Source organism: Lacerta agilis, chromosome 6, assembly GCF_009819535.1.
Source record: "Lacerta agilis isolate rLacAgi1 chromosome 6, rLacAgi1.pri, whole genome shotgun sequence".
Taxonomy (NCBI): domain Eukaryota; kingdom Metazoa; phylum Chordata; class Lepidosauria; order Squamata; family Lacertidae; genus Lacerta; species Lacerta agilis.
Window position 1 is genome coordinate 55,964,593 of NC_046317.1, and position 22,888 is coordinate 55,987,480.

Genomic DNA, 22,888 nt, shown 5'->3' on the forward strand with positions numbered 1-22,888 from the left:
TAATACAAAATACAAGCCAAGGATACACATACTTAAAACAGAGCTCAGGAGCAGATATGCAGTCCTGGGAACCCTTCAATAAAAAGCAAAGCAAGGTTTGTTAATTTTTTTTTTAATTGCAAGTACATACAGAGACTGGAATATGTAAAATTAAGTAGCACAAAAGACCATCACACAATTCTACCAATGCATGTTGCATCTATAATTCACGAACATGGTCAACAACGTCATGTTCACTTTAACCCCCCCTTTCTTTAAAAAATGCATTTTTTAAATAAAGCATTAATGTTACATTCAAACTGAACTTCTAGTACCATGCTGCAGATTTCATTGTCAAGGGAATGACAACCCTATTGGCTATTTATAGGACTGGTGACTGTGGCATCCTGTCTAGCAATATTCCTTCAGATAACTGACCAGTTGAAGTGCCATATTTTAGTCAGCAGCCTGTCTTTCAAGGCCATGAAAAAAATCCAGGGGAGACCAAGAACTCAACAGGGTAGTGAACACCCAAGACAAACATCCACTGCATTCCATTTCATCAACCTGTAGCTGATGCCAAGGGCAGTTGCAACCACTTGGAGTCTTCTTCTTTTTTTACCTCTTTACATTTGAGAATAGTTCAGGGTTTTACTGTGACATGTTCCTGATAAACAAATTATGTAATTCTCTTATATACAACTTTTGTAATAACTGTGTCTGCGGGAAAAGTAAAGTTCACAAATTTCTAACACACATTAAGTTGTCAAACCGACACCCACACATGCACGCTTACACGCACACCCACTCCCATTCACACAAGATACTTGAAGGGGTTTTCATGTTATTGTGGCTTAAAGCAAGTTTGCGTATTGTTTTGCCCCAAACCCCTATAAAAAATCCCTCCCCAGATATACAAAGCATATGCACAATGGTATCTTGCAGTCACACCAAGCATGCTCAAACTGATGGAACCATTCCATTTTCTACAGTTTTGTACAGGGGCAGGTGGGGCAACAGGTACTCTCAACAGTGGTCAACACAGCATACAGTGAATGCTTTAATAGACTTGAAGACAAAACTTCTGCTTCAAGGGATAGAAGAGAGTTTAATGAAGAAAAACCAAGTGTGAGCTACCCAGTGAAGCAAACTGAAATGAGAATTGGGGGGAAAGGAGGAATACCAATGGCAACTGTCAGCTTAGTGAATTATGGGTCCTGAAATTATTATAAGTATACCCATGCGCAAGAGGAGATTCGCTATCCAGTTTCCATTTGGGCCCAAGATTCCACAAGTTGTTTGTTCCAAATGCAACCCAAAGAGGAGGGAGGAGAGAAGAGAAGAGAAGAGGGAAGGGTTGTTGGGTTTCAGTAACAGGTGGACCCAAGCCCCACACAGAGCCTATTCAATGAATATTTGGAGGGAAGGAGGGGAAACAGTCAAATTCCTCCACAAAGCACTAATGTAACTTTCCAAACAGCTAAAATCATAGGAATCAATTTCCTTTTATTTTATAAAACAATGTGCCAACATTATGATTTGTTTTAAAAAAATAAACACTCCACAGAAAAATTACATAAAGCAAAAGCACCAATTTCTACAGCTCATAAGCTTCCAGCATGTTATAGCTCTTGTTCTGCCCCACCTCCACTCCTTAGTTTAGCTGTTTGTTGTACTTGGGAGTCATGCTTTAAAATTAAGTTTTAAAAAGTATTTTCAATCCGCATAATTAAACGTTTCCGTACTTGGTGCAGGCATATCACAATTGAGTATATTCAGTATCTGCATCACATCTTCCCTACTAACAATTCTAGAAGGGTTTACAGACCACCTGAATACATTTCCCCATCTCTCCCAATATATTTATACACGATTCTTACATTAGATTAAACTGAGCACTAAGCCCTTTGATTTAAATTTTAATGATTTGCCCTAAAACATTAGATTGAAAAGTAAAAGCCATCCCAGAGAATACTTGGATATTCACCTTTAAGGTGTGCAGGCTGTTTCTTCAGCACCATGGCAACCACTATCTTGTCAAGTCCCAAAGATAAGCTGCAAAAACCCTTTCAAACCCCTACTAAAATTCTGTTTATACCCTTACTGCTTTCACAGTTGCTTGCAAAGCTAAAACTTAGATACACTGAAAATATTTGCTTTTGGTTTTTCAGCAAATTTGTAGTAAATCTTATTAAATAACCTGCCACTCCCAGGAAGCAATTGATGTACAGTAACACACACTGGAGTATACCGATTTGTTTCTCTGGCAATACTTGTTCCAAGGGACAAACTAGTGAACTGATACAGCTATCACATCCCTAGAATACTGCACTCAGAAGCCATATACACAGAGGCAGAGAAGAAAACTGATTTTGCAAAATAGAATTACAAGTTTAAAACATTGACATTATTTTGCTAGTGTTACATGGACTGCGAGGGGGGGCACTTTCCTTCCATCTCTGGACTATTTAAAGAATGGTGAGAGAGAAAGCAGTTAAATGTTTTCACTCACGATGTTCTAAATATTTGCTTCCAGGGAGACATATGCAGAACCCAATAAAATCATAGCATATAGTTTGGGTTTTCACATATGCAACATAAAAAGCCTGCTCTCCATCATGTACAATATCTGATACACAGAACTCTTAAAAAATTCAAGGGGTAATGGGTACAAATAAAAAGAAGAAGAAACAGGAGTCTTGATGACTTTCTTATGTATCCTATACACTGCTGAATGTGTTAAAGAAAAGAAAGGATGCCAAGAGAAAAAGAGACACATTTTTCAAAATTAGTGAATCAGCAGCAGAAACATATTCGGACAGCAATAAGCAGTTGGCTGATCATAATGGCCAGAGCTAAGCTCTCAAAAATGTGTACATTTGGAGCAGCCAAATAGACTAGGTCACCAAGTGCTTCATTTGCAGTATAGGATAAGTTTACCACTTTGAACTCAACACTCTGAAAGAAGCAATACAGTCTTCATGCCTGTAGTACCCTGATCACACAGCCAATTAAGCTCTAGCTAATTTGGAAAATGTGAGTCAAGCTGGACTGGCTTCTGTCCAAGGAGGATCTCAAGGTATTTTTGCTCTCTAGTTATTGTTCAAAAACACATATGCTAACATCAAAACTGTTACTCCAACCCAGGAGGAATTTGTGTTCTTTCACTAAACCCCAAAGCAGATGTAAAGTGGAAGTCATGTAGACACAAGTAGAGCTATTATAAATAGCAGAAGTCTGAATAAGCCACGGTTTAAAAGTACCTACCTATGCTGTGTGTGTGTGTGTGTGTGTGTGTGTGTGTGTGTGCGCGTGTGTGAGAGAGAAAGAACCTATATGGTATTTCACTACTTTTATATTATTTGCACGGCCTTACAATACTAGTCAAGCAGGCCTTGTCCTTGAAGAGGATGCTTGTGAATAGCGTTCTCTATACTTTTAACCATCTTAGTGCAGATGACAAAGGATCTGGCTTCAGAACACTAATACTCAAAATCAATTTGCAAAGAGATTATGGTTGAAAGTGTATATTGCAACTGTACAAAATGAAAGATGTAAAGCAGATGGCAATCCAACTCACACTTAATACTGCAGTTCCTTTACCTGGGACTGAAAAGCAAAGTCCATCTTGTGTCTAAATTGGCAATACTGATATATCAGTGAAAACTTATTTTGTGCACTGGAAAGATATCCTGATTTTGAGATGCACTATTTCTGCTACATCATGTCTTCCAGTTCACACACTGTTCCTCACTTATCCTAGGTATATAGCCTCTGCTAACTAGAGGATAAGTAAGATCTAGTAATGGAGCAACATCCACCCTGCAAAAAGCAGGGGAAACTAAACTAAGCAAGGAAGTGATGGTTCAGGGTAAATTAAACCACTTGTTGGTGGAAGCTGTGTGGACTTCTGAGGATCTCAGGGAAAGGAGTACTTAACCCATGACTCATGAATTGAAAAAGAGACTGTGCCAATATATAAAGCCATTTCCCCATTTCTAAAGAATACTTATCTCAGCCTCCCATCCCAACTTTTCAAAACAGTTGTTCCAGCTTCCAAAAATCTCCCTGAAACAAAGCTTTACATTTTATGCAAAGCTTCAAAGCAGCATAAAAAGATGGACATTTCAAAATGAATGAGTCAGGAAAAAAGTGAATGCAGTTCTGCCAGCTGGAATCCTATCCTTATCAATAAGCAGCAATAGTATCTACGGCATGAACAGGTAGGGTCTTTCAGAAGACTGAAAAATAGAACAGACCAAATGGTCATTAAAACTAGACTGTGGAACCCCAAACATTCAGAGTATTGGAACTTAAAACCCTTGATGGATTTCAAACTAATTCATACACTAATTATGTCAAAGGAATGCAATGTGCAATAATATATTTGTTTTGGATTCAATTAAGCAACAGTTGCCTTAGAAGAATTTCTGCAGCTTTGGAAAACCTATACCATTAGTTAACTATGATTTCCAAGTATCAGCCTCATCCTTATTGCTTTACAACTGCAGTAAGCCTTCAAAATATATCTTTAGTATGCTGTTAATTTAAATCTAAATGGCTTTCAAATTTGGTTGGGGAGAACGGAATGGCCAGTAGAGACTGTGACATCAAATCATTATTGTGTAAAAGTTCTCTTAAAAAAAAGAAGAAAGTACTGTACTATTAAAACAGCTAAAGTAAAGGTGGCATTCACAGCCCATGAGTCAAGCCACAACCAAAACCATGTTCTACCCCCTAAGTATATTCTCTTTTCCTTACTTTCTTTCTCTCTCTCTCTAAAAAAAAAAAGTTTCTCTCCCACACCACCATTTAATCTTCACCAGAGGGGACTTCATCTTCAGACCCTTCATCCCCAGATTTGTCTGGAGGAGGACTAACTGATTTCTTCTTCACTGGAGGACTTTCAGGCTCTTCATCATCATCTTTTGGGGATGGGGTCTTTTCTTTTGATGTCTTTGAAGCTGTGGGACGGCCTCCCTTCCCTTTGCCCTTCACTGGACTAGGTGTAACTGAAGGAAGAAAAGCATCAAAATGTAACATAGAATCTTACAATTAGTGCTTTAAATAAAAAATCAGCCTCTGATTACATTTTAAAATATGTTTTTCCTTTCTTAACTTTTCAATCTGGTAACGTAGGAATGAAAATGTATTAGTACTATTGAACATAGCTTAAATTCCTACAAGATGATGCTTGTCAGGGCTCTGAGAAGTGTGTGGCAGAGGTCCCCTGAATCTGATCCAGGGGGTGGGATCAGTGATTTGTGCCACCTGTGAGGCAGGAGCTTGGTCTGAACCAAGGGGAAGTGTCTGAGCAGTCAGAGACAGTGGAAGGGGTGCAGGATGCATCAGGAGCAGAGGAAGAAACTGTTGAGAGGGGCAAGCTGGTAGAATCCCCTCCGCCCCCTTCCCTGCTGTCTCCCAGGACCAGGACGGGTTTGAAGAGACAGGCACAGCGGCGCAATTTCAGTGTAGAAGTCACAGCTTGTTCGTGTGTACCCTGTCAGGTGAGGGAACTTAAGTGTGGGAGGAGGCGGGGTCATGTGGATGCAACAGTCCAGCTCAGAGCACAAGCCGGGGGAAAGAGTACCACAGTTACTCAGTTGCCATAAGTGTGTGTGTGTGTATGTTTGGTGTACCTTAGGAGCTACTCTAGTGCATGCTTTCTCAGTAAAGAATTAAGCTACTGGCCGTTTGTCTTCCTTGGGCTTTGTGTACTCAGGACAATGCCCAATTCCTCCTAATAAGAACCATAAAAAAGACTTATCATGAGAGCCTGCTATTGTGTCAGCAATAAAATGTGCCAGCAATGAGGCACCCTCTCCCACATCCTTCTTAAAGGTGCCATTAAAACTTTCGTAGAACTGATGTTCCTCATCTCTCTCTTCTCCAAGGGTAAGCAGCCAAAGTTATGATAAAAGCAAATTTGAAACAGAATGACTTTCACTAAAATACGAAGCCATCACAGGGTTAGTGTAATGTAAGTTGGGCATGTGGCAATTAGATGGTCATACATACTCCTAAATAATGCATAGCATTTAAAGTGTTGTACCTGATTTTAGGCTGAAAACACAGCCAGGGTGAATGCATTTATTCTAAAATTCTCCTTCAATATAGCAGCTAAAGGTTAGGAGCACCATCTCTTCCTTTCTCCTAGAGCAGGCATAGGCAACCTTCGGCTCTCCAGATGTTTTGGCCTACAACTCCCATGATCCCTAGCTAACAGGACCAGTGGTCAGGGATGATGGGAATTGTAGTCTGAAACATCTGGAGAGCCGAAGGTTGCCTATGCCTGTCCTAGAATCATCATACATTTGATATTTAAAGGAACCTAACAGTTGGGCATACCTGTTATCCAAGTAATTGTTTAGATAATTTAATCCAAGCCTCCCAAAAAAAAATTTCCACCCACACTGAGCTTACACTTTTCTTAAGACAAGGTTTAACCAAATGAGTATTTATGCTTTCAAGATGTATGTAGCTCTGGGTATACCTGGACCTGAGCTAAGATTCACCATATTATTTTCATGCCTAATGGAACAAGGGGAATTTACTAGGATTGGTAGGAACGAACATCACCTGTTTTAATCAGCACTGGCAAGTGGTCTGAACACAATACTGGTAACCAAGAAGTCATAGAATCCCATCCTGATACAGCCACTAGCTTCTTTGAAATCAGGAGCAATCCATACAAGAACTTTCCAGTAATCAGCTCTACCACATTATATAGACTGCCATGTACGTTAATAGGGATAAATTGCTAGTTGAACATTGATTGCTTCCTATTCTTTTAAGCACAAGAGATGAAGAGCTGAGAAAACATAAGCACTTGCAAGCAAATTGCCATTATGTTATTCCTAACAGGTGCAAAGGGGAAGCAAGCTGAGCTCACCTGTAGCCTTTAGCCTTGGTTTAGGCATTTTCTTTTCTTTCCTTTCTGGTTTGGATTTCTTAGCCACTTTTTTGTTCTTCTTTTTTGAACTGCCATAGTCACTATCATCATCATCTTCCGCAAGGAAGTCTTCATCGCTGCCAGACTCTTCTGTGCAGAGAGAGAGGAATGAAATGTCTCTAAGAAGGGCTGTCCTTGTTCACTTGGAAGAGAGACAGAATGGGGGAGAAAGTCTGGTAGGTTGATCAAGGGATAGAAGTCAGCATTCTTGGCTTCTACATCCTGTAACATACTTGCTAGAACTTGGAGAAATCACGACTTCGGCGCCTCAGTATTTCCTCATGTAAATCTGCTTTATGACTGGTGACAAGCAGCACAATTATTTAAAACAGCAGTGGCATAGGCATATTTCTCCTTCCCTCAGGAGCAATTACATGGAGGCACGTCCTGACCATTTCCTATGCCAGCTGCTGTAGGTTCTATATCAATGCCCTTCCCAGCCTATGTCTGTTCTCTTGTTCAATATGGTCTTCCATCTTGTAGCAAGCTGTAGAAGTGCCCTCGGAAGCAAACACCAGTAACTTATTATATATGGAATAGCAGTAGCTTACTGCTTCCTATAAAAGACTTCCAGGTTTTGAATCCAGATGTCCATGATTCTAGTTCATCAGCTCACTGGGTTTCTCTTGTTTAATCGCACACATTCACGGCAAATATCAAATGGGTCCCCACTTTTCATCATTTAGAGCAAGGGTATGCCAATTTGCACAACAGACAAGCTAGAAAGCAAAATCTGAGGTGCAGGAATTTTACCACATATTGATTTTTAATTGCTAACCATGTACACAAGGGGATTTGAGGCCCTTTACTGTCTCCTGAAGCCAGATAGGATGGTATTTGTAATCAAAGTGGCCTTGTTCAGTTTGTTGTCCAGTGCTGAAGATAAAACAGTGACGAATATGGCAAGTTTGTATCTTACTAATAAAAATAGTGACTAAAAGCTTGGACCCTAAACTTGAGGGACAGCGTTGTTTTCCCTTCCCTATTTCTTGTCAACAACCAAGCTGGACACTAAGTAAATTAACAATCAAGTGCATTCAATACTTAAGAAGCAGAAATGTCAAGTTTGCCTACCTTAGCTTGGATAGATCAAGCATGTATGTGATTTGTCGAACCCACTCCTATTCTACATTTGTGTATGCCGTTCAGTGCCACTTACTTTCCTGAAACGATGCCTCCTCCTCTTCCTGATCTTCCTCCTCACTGCCCACATCATCCATGAGCATTTCTCGCTGCTTGGAAGCAGCTTTAGATGCTGCCTGTCGCTGCTGGCGCACATTTTTCGGATCTTCTTTCTCATCCTCACTGTCCTCTGTTATAAAGTCACCAAAGAACACTGAAGATGGACAGTACAGCACACATTTCCAACTGGGGTAGGGAAGAAACTAGGGGGAAATAAAGGCTTATCTATTCATGACATAATTCAGATTTGCTGAACACCAAACGTATCTGAAAGATTCTAATTTTCAATCATTCTGAGGTTGTCTCCATGCAAAATACCCATCTGTAATGGTAAATAATGGAACACCCAGCACTGGTTAACCTGCTGCTCTCTACACTGGAAATGGAACTCAGTAGAAGCAAGGCTAGTTTTTACACAACATACTGTTCATTTCCTTTCTCTGGCTCTCTCATCTGAGAAAAGGTAGCAACGCTTTGTGGATAAACATTGATTCTTTCTTTCTTTTAAAAAGGGAAGTATAACCAAAATCAGAACCAAGATGCTAATCAAGTGAGGACAGAAGAGGATAGATAGAGCCAAGGCCAGCTCACCCATGAGGCAAAGTGATGCGACCATGTCAGGCAGCTGGATCCACAGGGGCAGCAGATCCCCATGTGGATCTTCATTTCCTTGTTATCCCTGATGTAGATCTTCACTCACCCCTTCTTCCCTGGCGGGAAAGGGGCTGCCTTTTTGTGGTTCACCTCAGACACCAAAATGTCTTTGGCTGGACCGGGGTAGAGCAATCCCAACCTTCACCAGGCAGCAAGGCACGAGTTGAGCAGCTGATTGGGCCTGAGGCTGCCAAGTGATAGTAGTGGGGCTGGCTCAGGATCCCCACCCCAAAAAACATTCTGTTTGGAGATTTTTGTGGGCACTTCAGCAGGCAGAACAGGGAGCTTACCCTTGGAAGAGTGACTTTGCCTAACTCTGTGATCAGAGGTCTTTTTGAGCTCAGAGGGGAAGCCTCTGCCTCATACAACCTTCCCCAGCACAGCAGATCGTGGGTTTGTATTGTGGCCTAAGAACAGTTACTGATGAATGTTTTAATGTGCATCCTTTGGGTGAAAGGACTGTGCTAAGCGGCACAGGCTACAAAAAGTTTTGAAGCAAGTCCAGCGAGGAAGCAGAATGTGGAATAATATTTATTCTTCAACTAGTTTAAGTATAACTTGACCAATGTTCCATTCACACACCTAATATGTATGGTTGCTTAGATATGCAAAGTTGGCTAAATTAAGTAAGAAATGGGTCCTCCCTCAGTTTTCTGAAACAGCATTACCTGAAATTGTCTATTTAAGATGTTATGCAGGTGATGACATGTATTAAGGCTGCAATCCTAACACCACTTATCTGGGAATAAGCCCTGCTGAATTTACTCTGACTTATCAGCAGACATGGCTAAGCTTGCACTGATAGGCATTAACCGAATCCATAGATACAAATATATTGCAGGAAGCTGAACTTTAATGTAGGCCAGGTTGCACATATCAATGGATTCAAACTACAAGAAAAAAGATTCCACCTAAACATTAGGAAGAATCTCCTGACAGTAAGAGCTGTTCGACAGTGGAATTTGCTGCCAAGGAGTGTGGTGGAGTCTCCTTCTTTGGAGGTCTTTAAGCAGAGGCTTGACGGCCATCTGTCAGGAATGCTTTGATGGTGTTTCCTGCTTGGCAGGGGGTTGGACTGGATGGCCCTTGTGGTCTCTTCCAACTCTAGGATTCTATGATTACCTACTGCTTCATGCACGGGTGGTTGACATCTTTAGCTTGAGGTCACATTGGAATGGGTCAAATGCCAGTGGTGGGTGGAGATTAAAGGCAAAAGTGAGTGGAGCAATGGATATTACTCTTATAGTAGGCTACATTTTAGGCAAGCAAAAGCCAGAGGTTTCTATTCCCTCTCCCATACCTCTCCATCCTCTAACAGGGAAGCAAGAAGCATCATCATAGTTAAAGGACATATTCCAGCCAGGTAAATACACTCAAGAAAGTAGAGCAGAACCAATGAGGGTTGTAGCCTGGGGACAGATTTTGGCCTAGAGAGTGCCTTGAGGGCTAGATAAAAATGCTCAGAGGGCCACATTTGTCCTCAGCACCTGAGGTTCTCCATACCTGGCTTAATATGAATGTGAAGGGCACTTCTGCACATTGCTGAAAACACAGGCACTTTGTTCCTCCCTTGCTTCTACTAGAAAAGAAACTATGGGCTCACTAGTTATGTCATGTGAATTATGCGTCCCTGGTTTTTCTCCAAACACACCATAAATGGTAAACCAAGAACAAACCTTGGCTTCTGTTCATGTTTCTTTTGAGAGGAACAAACCACGAGCCAATACAACAAGCCACAGCACAGCTTGTTTCCTGGAAACATGGCAGAAGCAGGAGAGGAGAAAAGAAAAGTGAAGTGCCCATGATTTCAGTAGCGTGCACCCAGCACAATGCTCATTCCCACGGAACCATGATTTAAACTATGGCTGAATGTGACATGCAAACCAGGTCATAGTGAGTTACTTGATTTACATAGCCTTTACCTGCAGCCCTTTTCCTGGATTTGGAAGTTGCTCTTTTGTTCTTGTCAGGTTTCACTTTTTTTCCTTTTTTGTTCTTTTGAGAACTCTCATAGTCACTATCAGCTTTGCCATCATCTGCTCCTAAGTCATCCTCACTGCCAAAATCTTCATCTGAGGAAAAAATGGTGATAAAAGTTATTCTTAGCCTTCTACTGCAGGGAAGCACAATCAGAAATGGTAGACTATTCCAGGCTTTAATGCTAAAGACCTGTGAGCAAGCGCAGAACAAAGGAAAGTGCATTTGATACTGTTACAGACAATTTAGAGAAGAACACATTCAACACTTCTGAGAGAACCAATGGCAGGGAAAAGAACTTCAGTTGGTTATCTATATATAGTAAGATGCATAACTTACCTGCTGAGTGAGAATCATCTCTCTTTGTCTTCATATCTTTTTCTGAGTCTTCACTGTGAAAAGGAAAATTAGCAGATCTAATTCAAGTACAACCATGAAGATTATTTTATTATTATTCTGAGGTAAAGGAGGAAAGCAGCTAGGTTGTTTCATCTGAACAAAAAGACCTGACTGAAATTATTAATTCTATTCAGTTTATTATCTACTCCAGGAATAAAAAGATATCTACTAAAGTACTTTTATACTGCATCAATCTAAATATAGCTTTCAGACAACAAGCAATTTTGCTTAATTGCTGAAGCAACTCTTGTGCTTCCCAAGTTGCAAGGAGGGAGAATTCTGAAGGAAACAATACAAATTTTAACTATAAAATCTGCATAGCAAGGGTATGTATCTTTGAAGTTTGCAAAAAAAATCCCCTGCTACTCTACCAGCTTATAAAAAAAATGCAAAATCCATTTCAGAGGAAAGGCAAGAAGTCCAGAATAAGAGAACCACAATTTATTTCAAAAAAGCTGAAGTGCTATTATTGAAACACACAGTATAGGGCTCTATTTACAGGTAGGTAGCCGTGTTGGTCTGCCATAGTCAAAACAAAATAAAATAAAAAATTCCTTCCAGTAGCACCTTAGAGACCAACTAAGTTTGTTCTTGGTATGAGCTTTTGTGTGCATACACACTTCTTCAGATACTTTTTGTATAGGGCTCTATATTTGTCATTTTCTGTAAAAATAATAATAATCCTTTTTCCTAGTCATCCAAACTAAGTTGGAAAAGTGTACAGGTCCTCAAGTTAAAGCCACCTATATAACAAACTTAGGTAGTAGGGATCTTGCTTACCTATCCTCCTGAGAATTCTTTCCAGACCGCCTCTTATTTTTTGCTTCCCTTGGTGATGAACGAATTTTCTTGGCTGGAGGGGCTGAATCTCTGCCATATTCTTCATCTATATTGTAAGTAGGGTAAAACAGGTGTTGTGGATGATTACAGGTTTGCCAGTTAGTATAATTAAATGGTATAACCATGAAAGATTGGCACTAAGCACAGCACCCTGCTAAAATGCCATGAAACAACTGAAAATTGGGGGTGCTGAAAACCTAGTAGTCTTTTACATTGGATTTGATGACTCTCTGCAATTATTATGGTTCATTTTAAGTTGGCTGTATTTTAATTAGTTTGGATATGGAATGCAAGTAATGCCTATTAAACAGCAATTTATGAGGTTTTTAAAATAAACTCATACTTAGAGGAAATTAACACTCAAGAGAATATTTAAAAGCCCCAGTAAAATAACATAGCAGTTTTGTTGTACATTTCTTCGAGGGCACTGCCAGGATGTAGGGTATATATTTGGAAATGGGAGAATACACTTGAGTTTCTGGCATAAAAGCTAAATCATGCTTTTTAGAAGTCAGATAAAGGCTCAAAGGCATAGCTAACAGGATCATCAAGATTTGTTCAACAGAAAGAAGTATGCACTTATGAAAGGATTAGGAGATGTCCCTTTGAATACAGATCTCAATTTCTCTGTCCAGCAGACCACAGCACACTCTCTGGTTTATATCCAAATAACAGTGAGCAGTTGTCAATTGTTTTTACAACTGCTTTTACACACAAGTGAACAGTATTGTCATATAATAAGGATTTCTCAAATTATCAGGGTTTCATGTGAAGAATGATGGACGCACCACAATATTTAGCCCACTGCTCCCAATCCACTGCAACTTGAAGTCACAGTGGACCCCTGGATGTGGTGTGCTCTAGGGCACACTCAGTTCATATAAAGTTTCCTGGAGGAGGAAAAATATACAATACTTAATATTTGGCTGCAGTACTGAGAACTGCCCTGGGAACCTGTTGAGTGGTGGTGCATAAAGCATATCAATTAATAAAAAGGAGGGTAGAAACTGAAATACAGGTTTCACAACAATACTGCACTTATGCCTTCTGCCACTGTCTGCCTGTCATGATGGATTTTACTGGGGTATGTTTTTGGTTTTTAAAACAAATAAAGATGGTAAATGGTTAAGGGTTGTATCCAATGCTAGTCCTAGTCGGAGTAAATCCACTGGAGTTAATGGACATGAATTTATGTTCATTAATTTCAATGGGTCTACTGTGAACAGGATTAGCATCGGATAGAAACATAATTCATAAGCCAAACTACAATAGTTAAGAGCTTGACAGACACACAAACAGCTGGTTGGCTTTAAATGCCTTGGTAAGTTCTTGTTGTTTCTTCATTGGTGAAGATCTTGCACAAGTTATAACTGAATAGCCAACAAAACAAAATTTGAAACAACACAGGATAGCACCATATTTTGTTTTCATTAATTACCACCATAGCAGCTTCATTCATCAGACTGTAACAGCATGTGTGCTTTCCAAGAAAGGAAGAAAAAAAATCCTGTAGAGGTTCCAGAAACATTAATATAACTCACTTGTAGTACTCCAAGAAGGAAGAGAGCCTCAAGAGGAATGGAAATTAAAAAGCCACATGCTAAAACAATGGGTTGACCAAGCTAGCAACACCCAAATACCTATTCAAGATAGCACATCTGCATCACCCCTTGCTAAAACATTATGCTTACTGTTTGGCTGAATAAAACTACACAGCTTCGAAGCACCCTTGCTCTTTAAACCATGCAGTGCCCACCACTTTCAGTAGCTGCCAAAGACTGTCAACAGTTTTAAAGTTACCTGCATCATCTGACTCCTGAAACTGTGAGTAGTCCACCACTTTTCTGTTCCTAGAAGGGCAGAAATATAGAAGTTTAAACAGACTGAAATGTTATAGCATCTACAATTACAGGTAATGTTAATAACAAAGACTCCTTCACCAATATACTGCTTTCCTAGACTGGATTTCAATCCCTCAAACCACTTTAAACAGGCATCCAAATGACACAGATGAGATACTCTTTGGTTCCTGAAGGAAGCAAAAAACTTCAGGCAGCAACCTTTGCTACTGATGACTGTATACACCCATTTCTAGAGATGACTGAAGTTATAGGAAATGGCTGGTGGAAGAGGCTTTGCAATGCTGCTAAGTGTGCCCACAATACTTCCAGATTAGACAATATGAGGCCTCAGCTTTCCTCTTCCCCCACATAGCTCCTAGGTTGTTGACAGTTCAAACCTTAATCACCTGGACATAGCCTTAGTGCGCAAGCACGCACATGCACACGCACACGCACACACACACAGTATCCGTCCAGGGTCTCTCTCCCCTTTTGAAGGATGGAGAGGAAATTGGTTCCGCTGTGATCTATTTATATCCTACTCTACTCCGTGGGCTCAGAATGATTTACAGCAGTTTTTCTAAACGCCCAGGGGTTCCCACCTATCTCTTGCTTCCTAGTCTACTGAAGCTTTAAACAATTTCTAGTTTCCTATTCATACAGGATAATTTAAGTATATTTCTGGAAAAGGGAACTAGAAAATACATCAATGAGAATTTTGGAATTAAAAAATATTGGTAAGAAATAGGCTATTTTGAAAAATTAACTCAAGCTATTGATGCGTATCACTTTAAAAGAAAAGTGGCATACAGCTGATACTTAACCATTCTAAAACTAAATGAAAAAATATTTGATGTTGGAAATGTGCATCTTCTGATGCAAATGTTCTTCTTATCTGGCAGGGATGCTCTAAACAGACACCCAATTTAATTGTATGCGGTCAATTCACAACTTAAGAACATCTATCTTGCATGAATTTAGCTTTACATGCTTAGCTGATATAACATTGAAATTAAGGTGGGGGGGGGGGGAGATGGCAATCCCACCTGCCATTTCACTCACCTTGGGAGAGCATGTTTGGACTATATGGGATTTTGGCTTTACGTGCTATCCCCAGAACATAACCCTAGCATGTTGAGAGTCGACTGTATTACTTGTTCATGTAATTGTAATGGTAATATTTGATGAATATGGAAACTCGACATGGTAAAGAAAATGAAGTTAAAAATATGTATACTGCACCCACTTGCTCCACACTTGATGTCATGTGTAGGGCAGGTAGATGCAGTTGGATTGGCTGTGCAACCTAGTTCCCTGTGGAGAACTTGATCACACAACTAATCCCTAAAAAAGGAGAGCTGAAGTCACTGACCATCAGCTTCAAGCATGCTGGAGTTCAAGCCTGCAGGATCAGTTGGGTAACTGAGTTTCCCATGGGAAACTCAAATCACACAGCTAATTTCTGTAGAAAGCTCCTTGTGACAGCCCACCTACCACTGATTTGAGAACATGTTTTTGACAGATGGATTGTCCTACCTACCTGTCAGGTTGGTCCACAGTGAAGGGGACCAATAAGGATTTGGCCCAACAGGACAAATAGATCCCCACTCTTGACCTAGGCCTTATTATGCAAGACCCTGGAGTATGTTTTAAGCAGTTGGCACCTGTTGCAGAAAATCAAGCAAGCCTTAAAAAAATAAATTAACTAACTCAAGTGAATTGAGAAGACCTCAACAAAATTACTACTGCAATTCACTTACAATGATGTTGCCAAGCACTCTTTACTCACTTTACGTTTTGTATCACTACAATGAACAAAAGCTAATTTGGGAATAAAACTGAGGAGTCAATTCTAGGAAAACAGCAAAATAAATATCAGAATGACCCAGATAATTTAATGTATTTGGCGTGTTCATACCTCACATCAGCTTATTTCTTAAACTTATTGGGCCTGTTCAAACCTAACATCAGCTGTTAAAGTTACTATCTGCATCATCATTACTGAGCTAGGAAAGACATGCTTTCTTCCTCTAAGGCAGGCATGCCGAAAGTCCGTTTTGGGGGCCTAATCTGGCCCACCCGTTGGTTTAATCTGGCCCCCGTGGCAGTTTATTTCCTGGGGTAAAATCCTTAAAAAACCTCAATAACTTCAATCCTAAAAAAAAGCTTAACAACTTTGGTCGGCCCTATACTTCATCAAATCTGGCCCTCTTTGAAAAATGTTTGGACACCACTGCTCTAAGGGTTTTTAATCTGTATAATGCAGAAGGCAAAGATGTGAATATAGAAAAGGAATCAAAATATTTTTAAATAAATTCAATTTTCACAATTAAAAACACTACATTTCTTAAATATTTAGTAGTTTAGATGTAATCAAGTTACCCACTGCAGTTACTCTCTAAACCGAATCGATGCCACTATCTGATACAATGAGTTGAAGGAGGCTTTTCCAAGCAAATGGGAGATTCAATCTGACTTTCTCAAATATGAGTATTTACACTTTGCCTGCCAATATATAGGCATTTCATTTACACCAAATGAAAATGCTCTAGTCTGCCCAGTAACTTTCTACTTGTTAGTCATTTGCATTTCATTTTTGTTTGTTACTTCATTCTTATGACAGTTGAGTTCGACCAAGGCAAAGTGAACTTAAGATGGTTTTCAAAGTAGAAATGTTCCTTTGATTTCAAACAGCGTGGGGCTTACTGTAAGTGCTCATCAGCTGATCGGGAACTCAACAGCACAGCTGCCGGGCTTGCTATGAAGCTGACAATCCTTGCTTGGATGCAAAGGAACAACCCTTAGTAATCTAGATTGTACGTTTCAAGGTGCACCTTTGCCTGCCCCATACCTCATATGATATTAGATGCAAGGCAGGTGGGTATGGTTTAGGGGAAATGGCCTCAAAAGCCAAATTAGGACCCCTTCTGGGCCTAGTTTGGCTTATAGGATGGTGGTTCCCTTGCACTGTCATTTGGGGATATTTAAAAGGCATTCCCTCTATAGGTGAAAGCATGCAAAACATACAGTGTGACAAAGATGAAATGTCTGGTTGTAAGAATGAATCCAGTGTAAATAATGCATGTTGATCTTGAATATGGCAAATCTCAGAATTATTTTCCCATGCTGCACTATTTCTTACATTAAAAAAACTGAAAAGCATTCTAAAATATGTTTCGTAAGAGTATATTCTTTTTTTTCCTTTTTTTTTAAACCTATTTCCACCACCCGCTGCCTTCACATCTGTTTCATCTGATTTATACTTGACTACCTTTAGAACATCCGGTGGCATCCAGTGGTGACTCTGGCGGAACGGTGAAGGAGGCAGTATTCAGCTATCTCCCTTCCCCCTGGATCTCTCTGCAACCCCTCTAAATCTGCCTCAGATATAGCATATTTAAGGAATGGCGTGAGGGGAATTGAGAAATAGCTGCTGATGGGATTCCTTCCACCAATGGGGGATCACTATTTGATACTACCTATAAACTGTATATTACGTGTTTCTTTGCAAAAACTGTACTGCTGGCCTTGTTGATGAAATTTCCTTTAAAAAGCCCATGGCTTCAATCCTGCACACTTGCCTGGGAGTAAATTCTATTGAACTCAATGAGGTTCACACCCGAGGTTCACGTTATAGGCTTGTACAATCAACAACACTTACAATTGTACCCACTGTTAGAATGAAGCAGCATGTAGACCAAGCAGCACAAACATACTGTATTTATATTTTCCCAGTACAACCATAGGAAAGATATTAAATAAGAGAGGAACTGAAAAATAATCAACACTGTAACAAATTAAAGCTTTTATTATTGGAATAAGAAACAATATTTTCTCCACACTCAGTTAGCCAAAAACAAAAATACAAAAGCATGTTTACCAGAAAGATCAGGAGGATGTGTACAAACCACAAGTGATTGCCCCTCTTTCAAAATGTTTCCAATCCTCTGAAGTAAGCAACAAACTAGTACAGTATCTGCTCCAGACTAACAGGTCAATGTATTAAGGACAGTGAATTAAATACCGAACCTTTAGAAGTCTTATCAGTTCACCGCAACAGTAACTGAGGATTAAATTAGCAACTAGAAACCTATGTGTTATTTAAACAGTGCTGGCATATTGAAGTTTCTTTTGCTAATAAAAATCAATTTCTGAAAAATCAATAGCTTCCAATTATGGACTTAATTTTTATATCCTTGAACTGACTATTTGCACAAATTAAAAAAAACTTCTCTGCTAATTTACATCTTAGCTCGTTTCTAAGGGTTGGTGTGTATATTCCAAACACAAATCAACTTCTTTCCCATACTACAAGAGGATTAATGAATCTGGAGCAGGCAAGACAATCAAACAGCTACAAATGAATAAAATATACACACTAAAATAGTATCAATATTCTAGAACAGGGTGGTCCAACATGCAACTCGCATGTGCCCCTTGAGGCCTTTTTGGTAGCACTTGCTAAGCACCAAAGGACTGTTGGGAGTCCCAACATCTGGGATCTCTCCCCGCCCTCAGTCAACTACCTGCAGCAGTAGCAAGGAATTGTTACACCCCAAAGTCACTTAAGACCTGGTCCCCCACTTCCCCAGCCACAGGCATGCCAGGTGATTGGACAGCAGCCAGATCTTTGGTAGTGGGGGTTGATGGGCTATGGTGTGCCACTGTGTATTCCAAGCTGCCCCTCTGCTCTTCCTGTACATGGCTGGGTCCAGAGGGCAGGAGGCAAATGCCCAGTGGCATGGGTAAGTCAGGGCAGATATTCTGCCATGGCCTTGTTGCCTTCCCCTTCAGGACTTGGAACTCAAGAGCCTCCTGCTTCCCCAAACCCAGGACATTGGGCAGGCAGCCCCGGAATCTGCTGTACTGCTTCCAGTGCCTGTCTTCTGCCAACCCAAACCATCTTCCCTTCTCTTGGGGGGGGGCTCACCACTCCCAAACCAGGGGTGCTCCTGCCTTGGATAGGTTCTCCTTCTCTGCCTTCCAGCATTTTGTTTAGAAACGGGCCCCTGGAGAATACCTGAGTGCTGTGGGGGGGGGGGGAGTGGGCAACGCTGTGGGGGCTGGAGGGTAGGGACGAGAGGGCAGGGACATAACTATGGGCTCATCCTGAGCCTAGTGCTGTGATTTGAGGGAGGGGCACATCATGCTGGGGTCCATGTTGCCATGCAGGGCTGTGGCAACCAGCTGGCAGGTGAGAAGCCTTCTAAAATAATTTTATTTTTATTATTTATATCCCACCTTTTATCCTGACAGGGACTCAATGTCTCCGTTGTTAATGAAAGCACATACATATGTTTGTGTACTAAATTTTGTTTAATAAGTAAACGTATTAAATTTATTGTGTATTTAATTAAATTAATTGTGAATATTAAATAACATCAACTATGTTACAAACACTTTAATTTACGATATGGAAATTTAATTCAGTGTGTGCCCTGCAGCTTCTGTGTCAAAGTACTCTTGCAACCTACTTGGTCTGAGAGGTTGGACCGCTCTGTTCTAGACTACATCCACCCATTTTAAACTGACATCACAAATGGCAAACAACTTAATATAAGCATAACAAAAGTCATTAACCTTAGCAAGAATGCCCATTATAAGCAAACCACCAAGACTACTTGTGTTTTTGGATGCAGCAAAGGCATTTGACATGGTAGAATGGAAGGATTTTGTAGGGAAACTTTATTTTCAACCTGGACTAAAGCTATTTATATATTACTTACGGTCAGCATGGCAGAAAATGACATTTGCTAAGTAATTCACGTCTTTAAAAATGCACGAAGGGTGCACTTTATCCTCACTTCTATTTGTACTTGCACACTTGCAATTGAAACACTTTGCAATGCAGTTCACTTCATTCACAAAATAAGTGGCAGTCAGGCATACTAATCTCTAAATCAAAATCTTGTTACATTCTCATGATGCAATGTTATCCATGGAGTAGCTTCGTCAGCCCTTGCCTGTATCATTCCAAATAATAACTAAATAAATGCAGCTTTATTTTTGTAGCTGAAAATCAACCCACAAAAGTCTGACTCAGGCTTGCAACTCTAACCCCACTTACCCCGGAGTAAGGTTCACTGAATCCAAAGGTTTACATTTGAGTAGACATGGTTAGGACTGTGCTGTTAACCATAATCAGTTCATCTATGTAGGACAATGTATATAGAGCATCAAAACAAAATCGAAAATTCTTTCTAGTAGCACCTTAGAGACCAACTGAGTTTGTTCCTGGTATGAGCTTTCGTGTGCATGCACACTTCTCATTATACATAACAAAGCCATCTTTAGCCATCTCACCCCTTGCCTTTCCCTGCAAGACTAATTGCAGCCGTTTAGAGTCGGTTTTCCACACTTATCAGCCTATCACCCATTCCCACCACCCTTCTGAGTAATACCCCTCCCCACTCCCCCACTATATTTAAGGATCTGGTGACTTCTGTTTCAGTGTATCTGAAGAAGTGTGCATGCACACGAAAGCTCATACCAGGAACAAACTCAGTTGGTCTCTAAGGTGCTACTAGAAAGAATTTTCGATTTTGTTTTGACTATGGCAGACCAACACGGCTACCCACCTGTAAATAGAGCATCAAAGTATAGGCTCTAATAACCCTATGAGGTATCTGGGAATGAATCAGTAATATAATAAGCAGGAGTCCACTGGTTTTGGCTGGCCTGAGTAGTGAAGCCAAAAGGTATGGACACCAAAGACAGACCCTTCCCCTGCTGATTGTGGTGCTCTACAGCTGAGACAGCCCCCTGATGCTCTCCTGCAGGAAAAGGGGGCAGAAAGCATGCTGGCTGGAGTGCTGCTTTTGCTGAGGCACATCCTCATGGAAGCAAGACAGTGGCACCATAGGCTGTGTACCAAGACATGCCTCAAGCAGTGCTCTGCAGAAGCAAGGCCCTGGAGGAGACTGAGTACTGTACTAGACCAGTCACTTGATGTGTGTACCCATTCATCAAACAGTGTGTGTCTATGTCAGGAAGCAAACAGAAAAGGGCAGCATCAACAGCAGGGTGGCAAACTACTTACCTGCAAGCAGATACATTATGCTTTTAAAGAAACCAAAACATTTCCCATGCCTTGGCCCAAAGTTAAGGTCTGTATCCATATGTCATGAATTTTAAAGCCTTATTATATGGTAATATTTGTGAAGTCACCAAATGGCGTGAAAACTGCACTAAGATTTCTAGATCCTTACTGGTTAATATTAACAATGTGAAAGCTTCTACTCAGAAGTAAGCCCCACCGAGTTCAATGGGACTTGCTCCCAGCAATGTGTGTATAAGATTGCAACCTAACAGCACAACATGTGTCCACTCAGAAGCCTGTCCCATTCAATTCAATGGACCTTGCGCCCAAGTAACTGGGTACAACTACCACATAAGCATGACAAAAAACAATGCAGTAATTTTATAAGTATCTATCATATTGGGTTGAAGGGACAAGTAGCCCACTGATATCCTGCTGCCCAAGAGTCCACAAAATCCTGGAGCCAGTCCTGCTCCTGCATTATTGCATCCCCCTAGAGACAATGGGGCTCCAAGCCCCTGTAAACCATCATGCTCATTGGGCCTGTCACTCACTTTTAATTCAGCCTAGCTCACAGGGTTGTTGTGAGAATAAGGGGACACACATGCATGCCAAACTCAGCTCCTTGGGGGAAGAATGGGGTATAAATGCCACAGATACTGAAATTCAAAGACACAATTAAACACACAAGTTCTTCTTTTCCAGGTTTGCTACAGTCCAAAAGAAGCACAGCAGGCATCTAAAAATGGCATTTCTTGTCTACTTAATGAACCCACTGCTGCAAGAAGCATCATTTCCAGCCCCCCATGAAATGCACTGCATGCAAACACGCCCGCCTCCCGACTAGGGAGCACTCCCTTGGCTCTACGAACCCTGTCCTCTGGCGAGCGAGCTCCCGCCCCCCGCCCCCATGCCGATGTGCTAGCCATACTGTACAAAAAGACACAGAAAAAAGCACGTCGCCCCTGCAAGTTGCAGCTCGGAACACGGAGGCACAGCAAAGGGCTGTGCCCCTCTGTCACCAGATTCCTCCAGAGGAAGAACACAAGCGGCGCTTCGGAGCCAGCGGCGCGCGTGAGAGGCATGCCTCCCGTCCACGCTTTCGCGGGCGACGTGCACGAAGCAAGCCTCGGGCGCAGCCACCCCTCCTTCCCCCGCAGAGACGTGGACTTTGCTTGCGCTAACCTTCAGGGGCAGCATTGCATCCTGTATGGAAGGGACCTGCAGGGCGGCGGCAGCGGCGGCGTGCGATAGCCTCCCCTCCCCCCACCGAGCAGCAGCACGCTGCATGCCTGCACACGCCCCTCCCCTCTCTCCCGCCATACCCGACTCCAGGCCGCCTCCCCTCCCCTCGCGTGGGACGAGGCCCGGTCCATTCGCTCCTCCGCCGAAGGGCCGTGGGTGGCCTGCGGGAGCGAGAGCCGCCAGAGCCAGCCCCACAGGCCTCACTCCGCTCGCGAAGGAGACTCACCTGACGGGCCTAGACATCTTGGCGGGTTAAACGGAGGCCCTGAGGCGGGCACGGGTGCCTAAGGAAACGAAATAACCGAGCCCGGTCGTCGCCGTTCTCGCTCGCCCTCCCGGGGGCCGTCAGTCCCCGGGTCCAGCGACTCAGGCCGCTGCTCCGCACCCCAGATCTGGCTCCTGTGCGCCGTCAATCGCCACCACTCGCCTCTCCCCCCCTGCAAAATGGTCGCACTTCGTCCAGTAGAGGGGATGCGCCGAGCTGAGAGGGCGGTGCAACCTATTCGGCTGGCATCTCCTCCCTACGCTTCTCGTTGGCTGCCTCGCCGCGTCGCCGCGCCCCATTGGCCTGTTCGAACGATCACGGAAGTGCTGCCCCGCCTCCTTCCCTGCGAGCGGGAGGAGTGAAGGCGGTGGAGGGGAGCTCCTCGCTAAAGCTGATATGAGAGCGGACAGCCAACAACAGCCAGAAAAACCCGCCGGGGTTTCACAATGGTAGATTCGGCAACAGCTTGCTTGGATTCTGACCCTATAATTTAACAGCCCAGTCCCCTTTCGTGC

General features: G+C 41.8%; 1 protein-coding gene across 2 annotated transcripts; it reads right to left on the reverse strand.

Moving 5' to 3' along the window:
- Window positions 1–4,020: 4,020 nt before the first annotated feature.
- Window positions 4,021–22,589, reverse strand: NUCKS1 (nuclear casein kinase and cyclin dependent kinase substrate 1). Of its 2 annotated transcripts, XM_033152846.1 has the most exons (8): window positions 22,335–22,589; window positions 13,784–13,833; window positions 11,924–12,029; window positions 11,084–11,136; window positions 10,690–10,839; window positions 8,091–8,243; window positions 6,872–7,021; window positions 4,021–4,991 (listed from the first exon to the last, which is right to left on the reverse strand). In XM_033152846.1, exons 1-8 carry the CDS (start codon window positions 22,349–22,351, stop codon window positions 4,792–4,794), a joined length of 879 nt encoding a protein of 292 aa, XP_033008737.1. In that variant the 5' UTR covers window positions 22,352–22,589; the 3' UTR covers window positions 4,021–4,791. The 2 variants fall into 2 exon arrangements, with proteins under 2 accessions (XP_033008737.1, XP_033008738.1); XM_033152847.1 differs by lacking the exon at window positions 6,872–7,021.
- Window positions 22,590–22,888: the final 299 nt, after the last annotated feature.

Excerpts from the sequence above, each read along its gene's own strand:
- NUCKS1 (XM_033152846.1), bottom strand. Across the intron at positions 11,137-11,923 it reads AAGAATTCTCAGGAGGATAG|TGAAGACTCAGAAAAAGATA; the intron begins GTAAGCAAGATC and ends TCCTTTTCACAG. Across the intron at positions 7,022-8,090 it reads GGAGGCATCGTTTCAGGAAA|AAGAGTCTGGCAGCGATGAA; the intron begins GTAAGTGGCACT and ends CTCTCTGCACAG.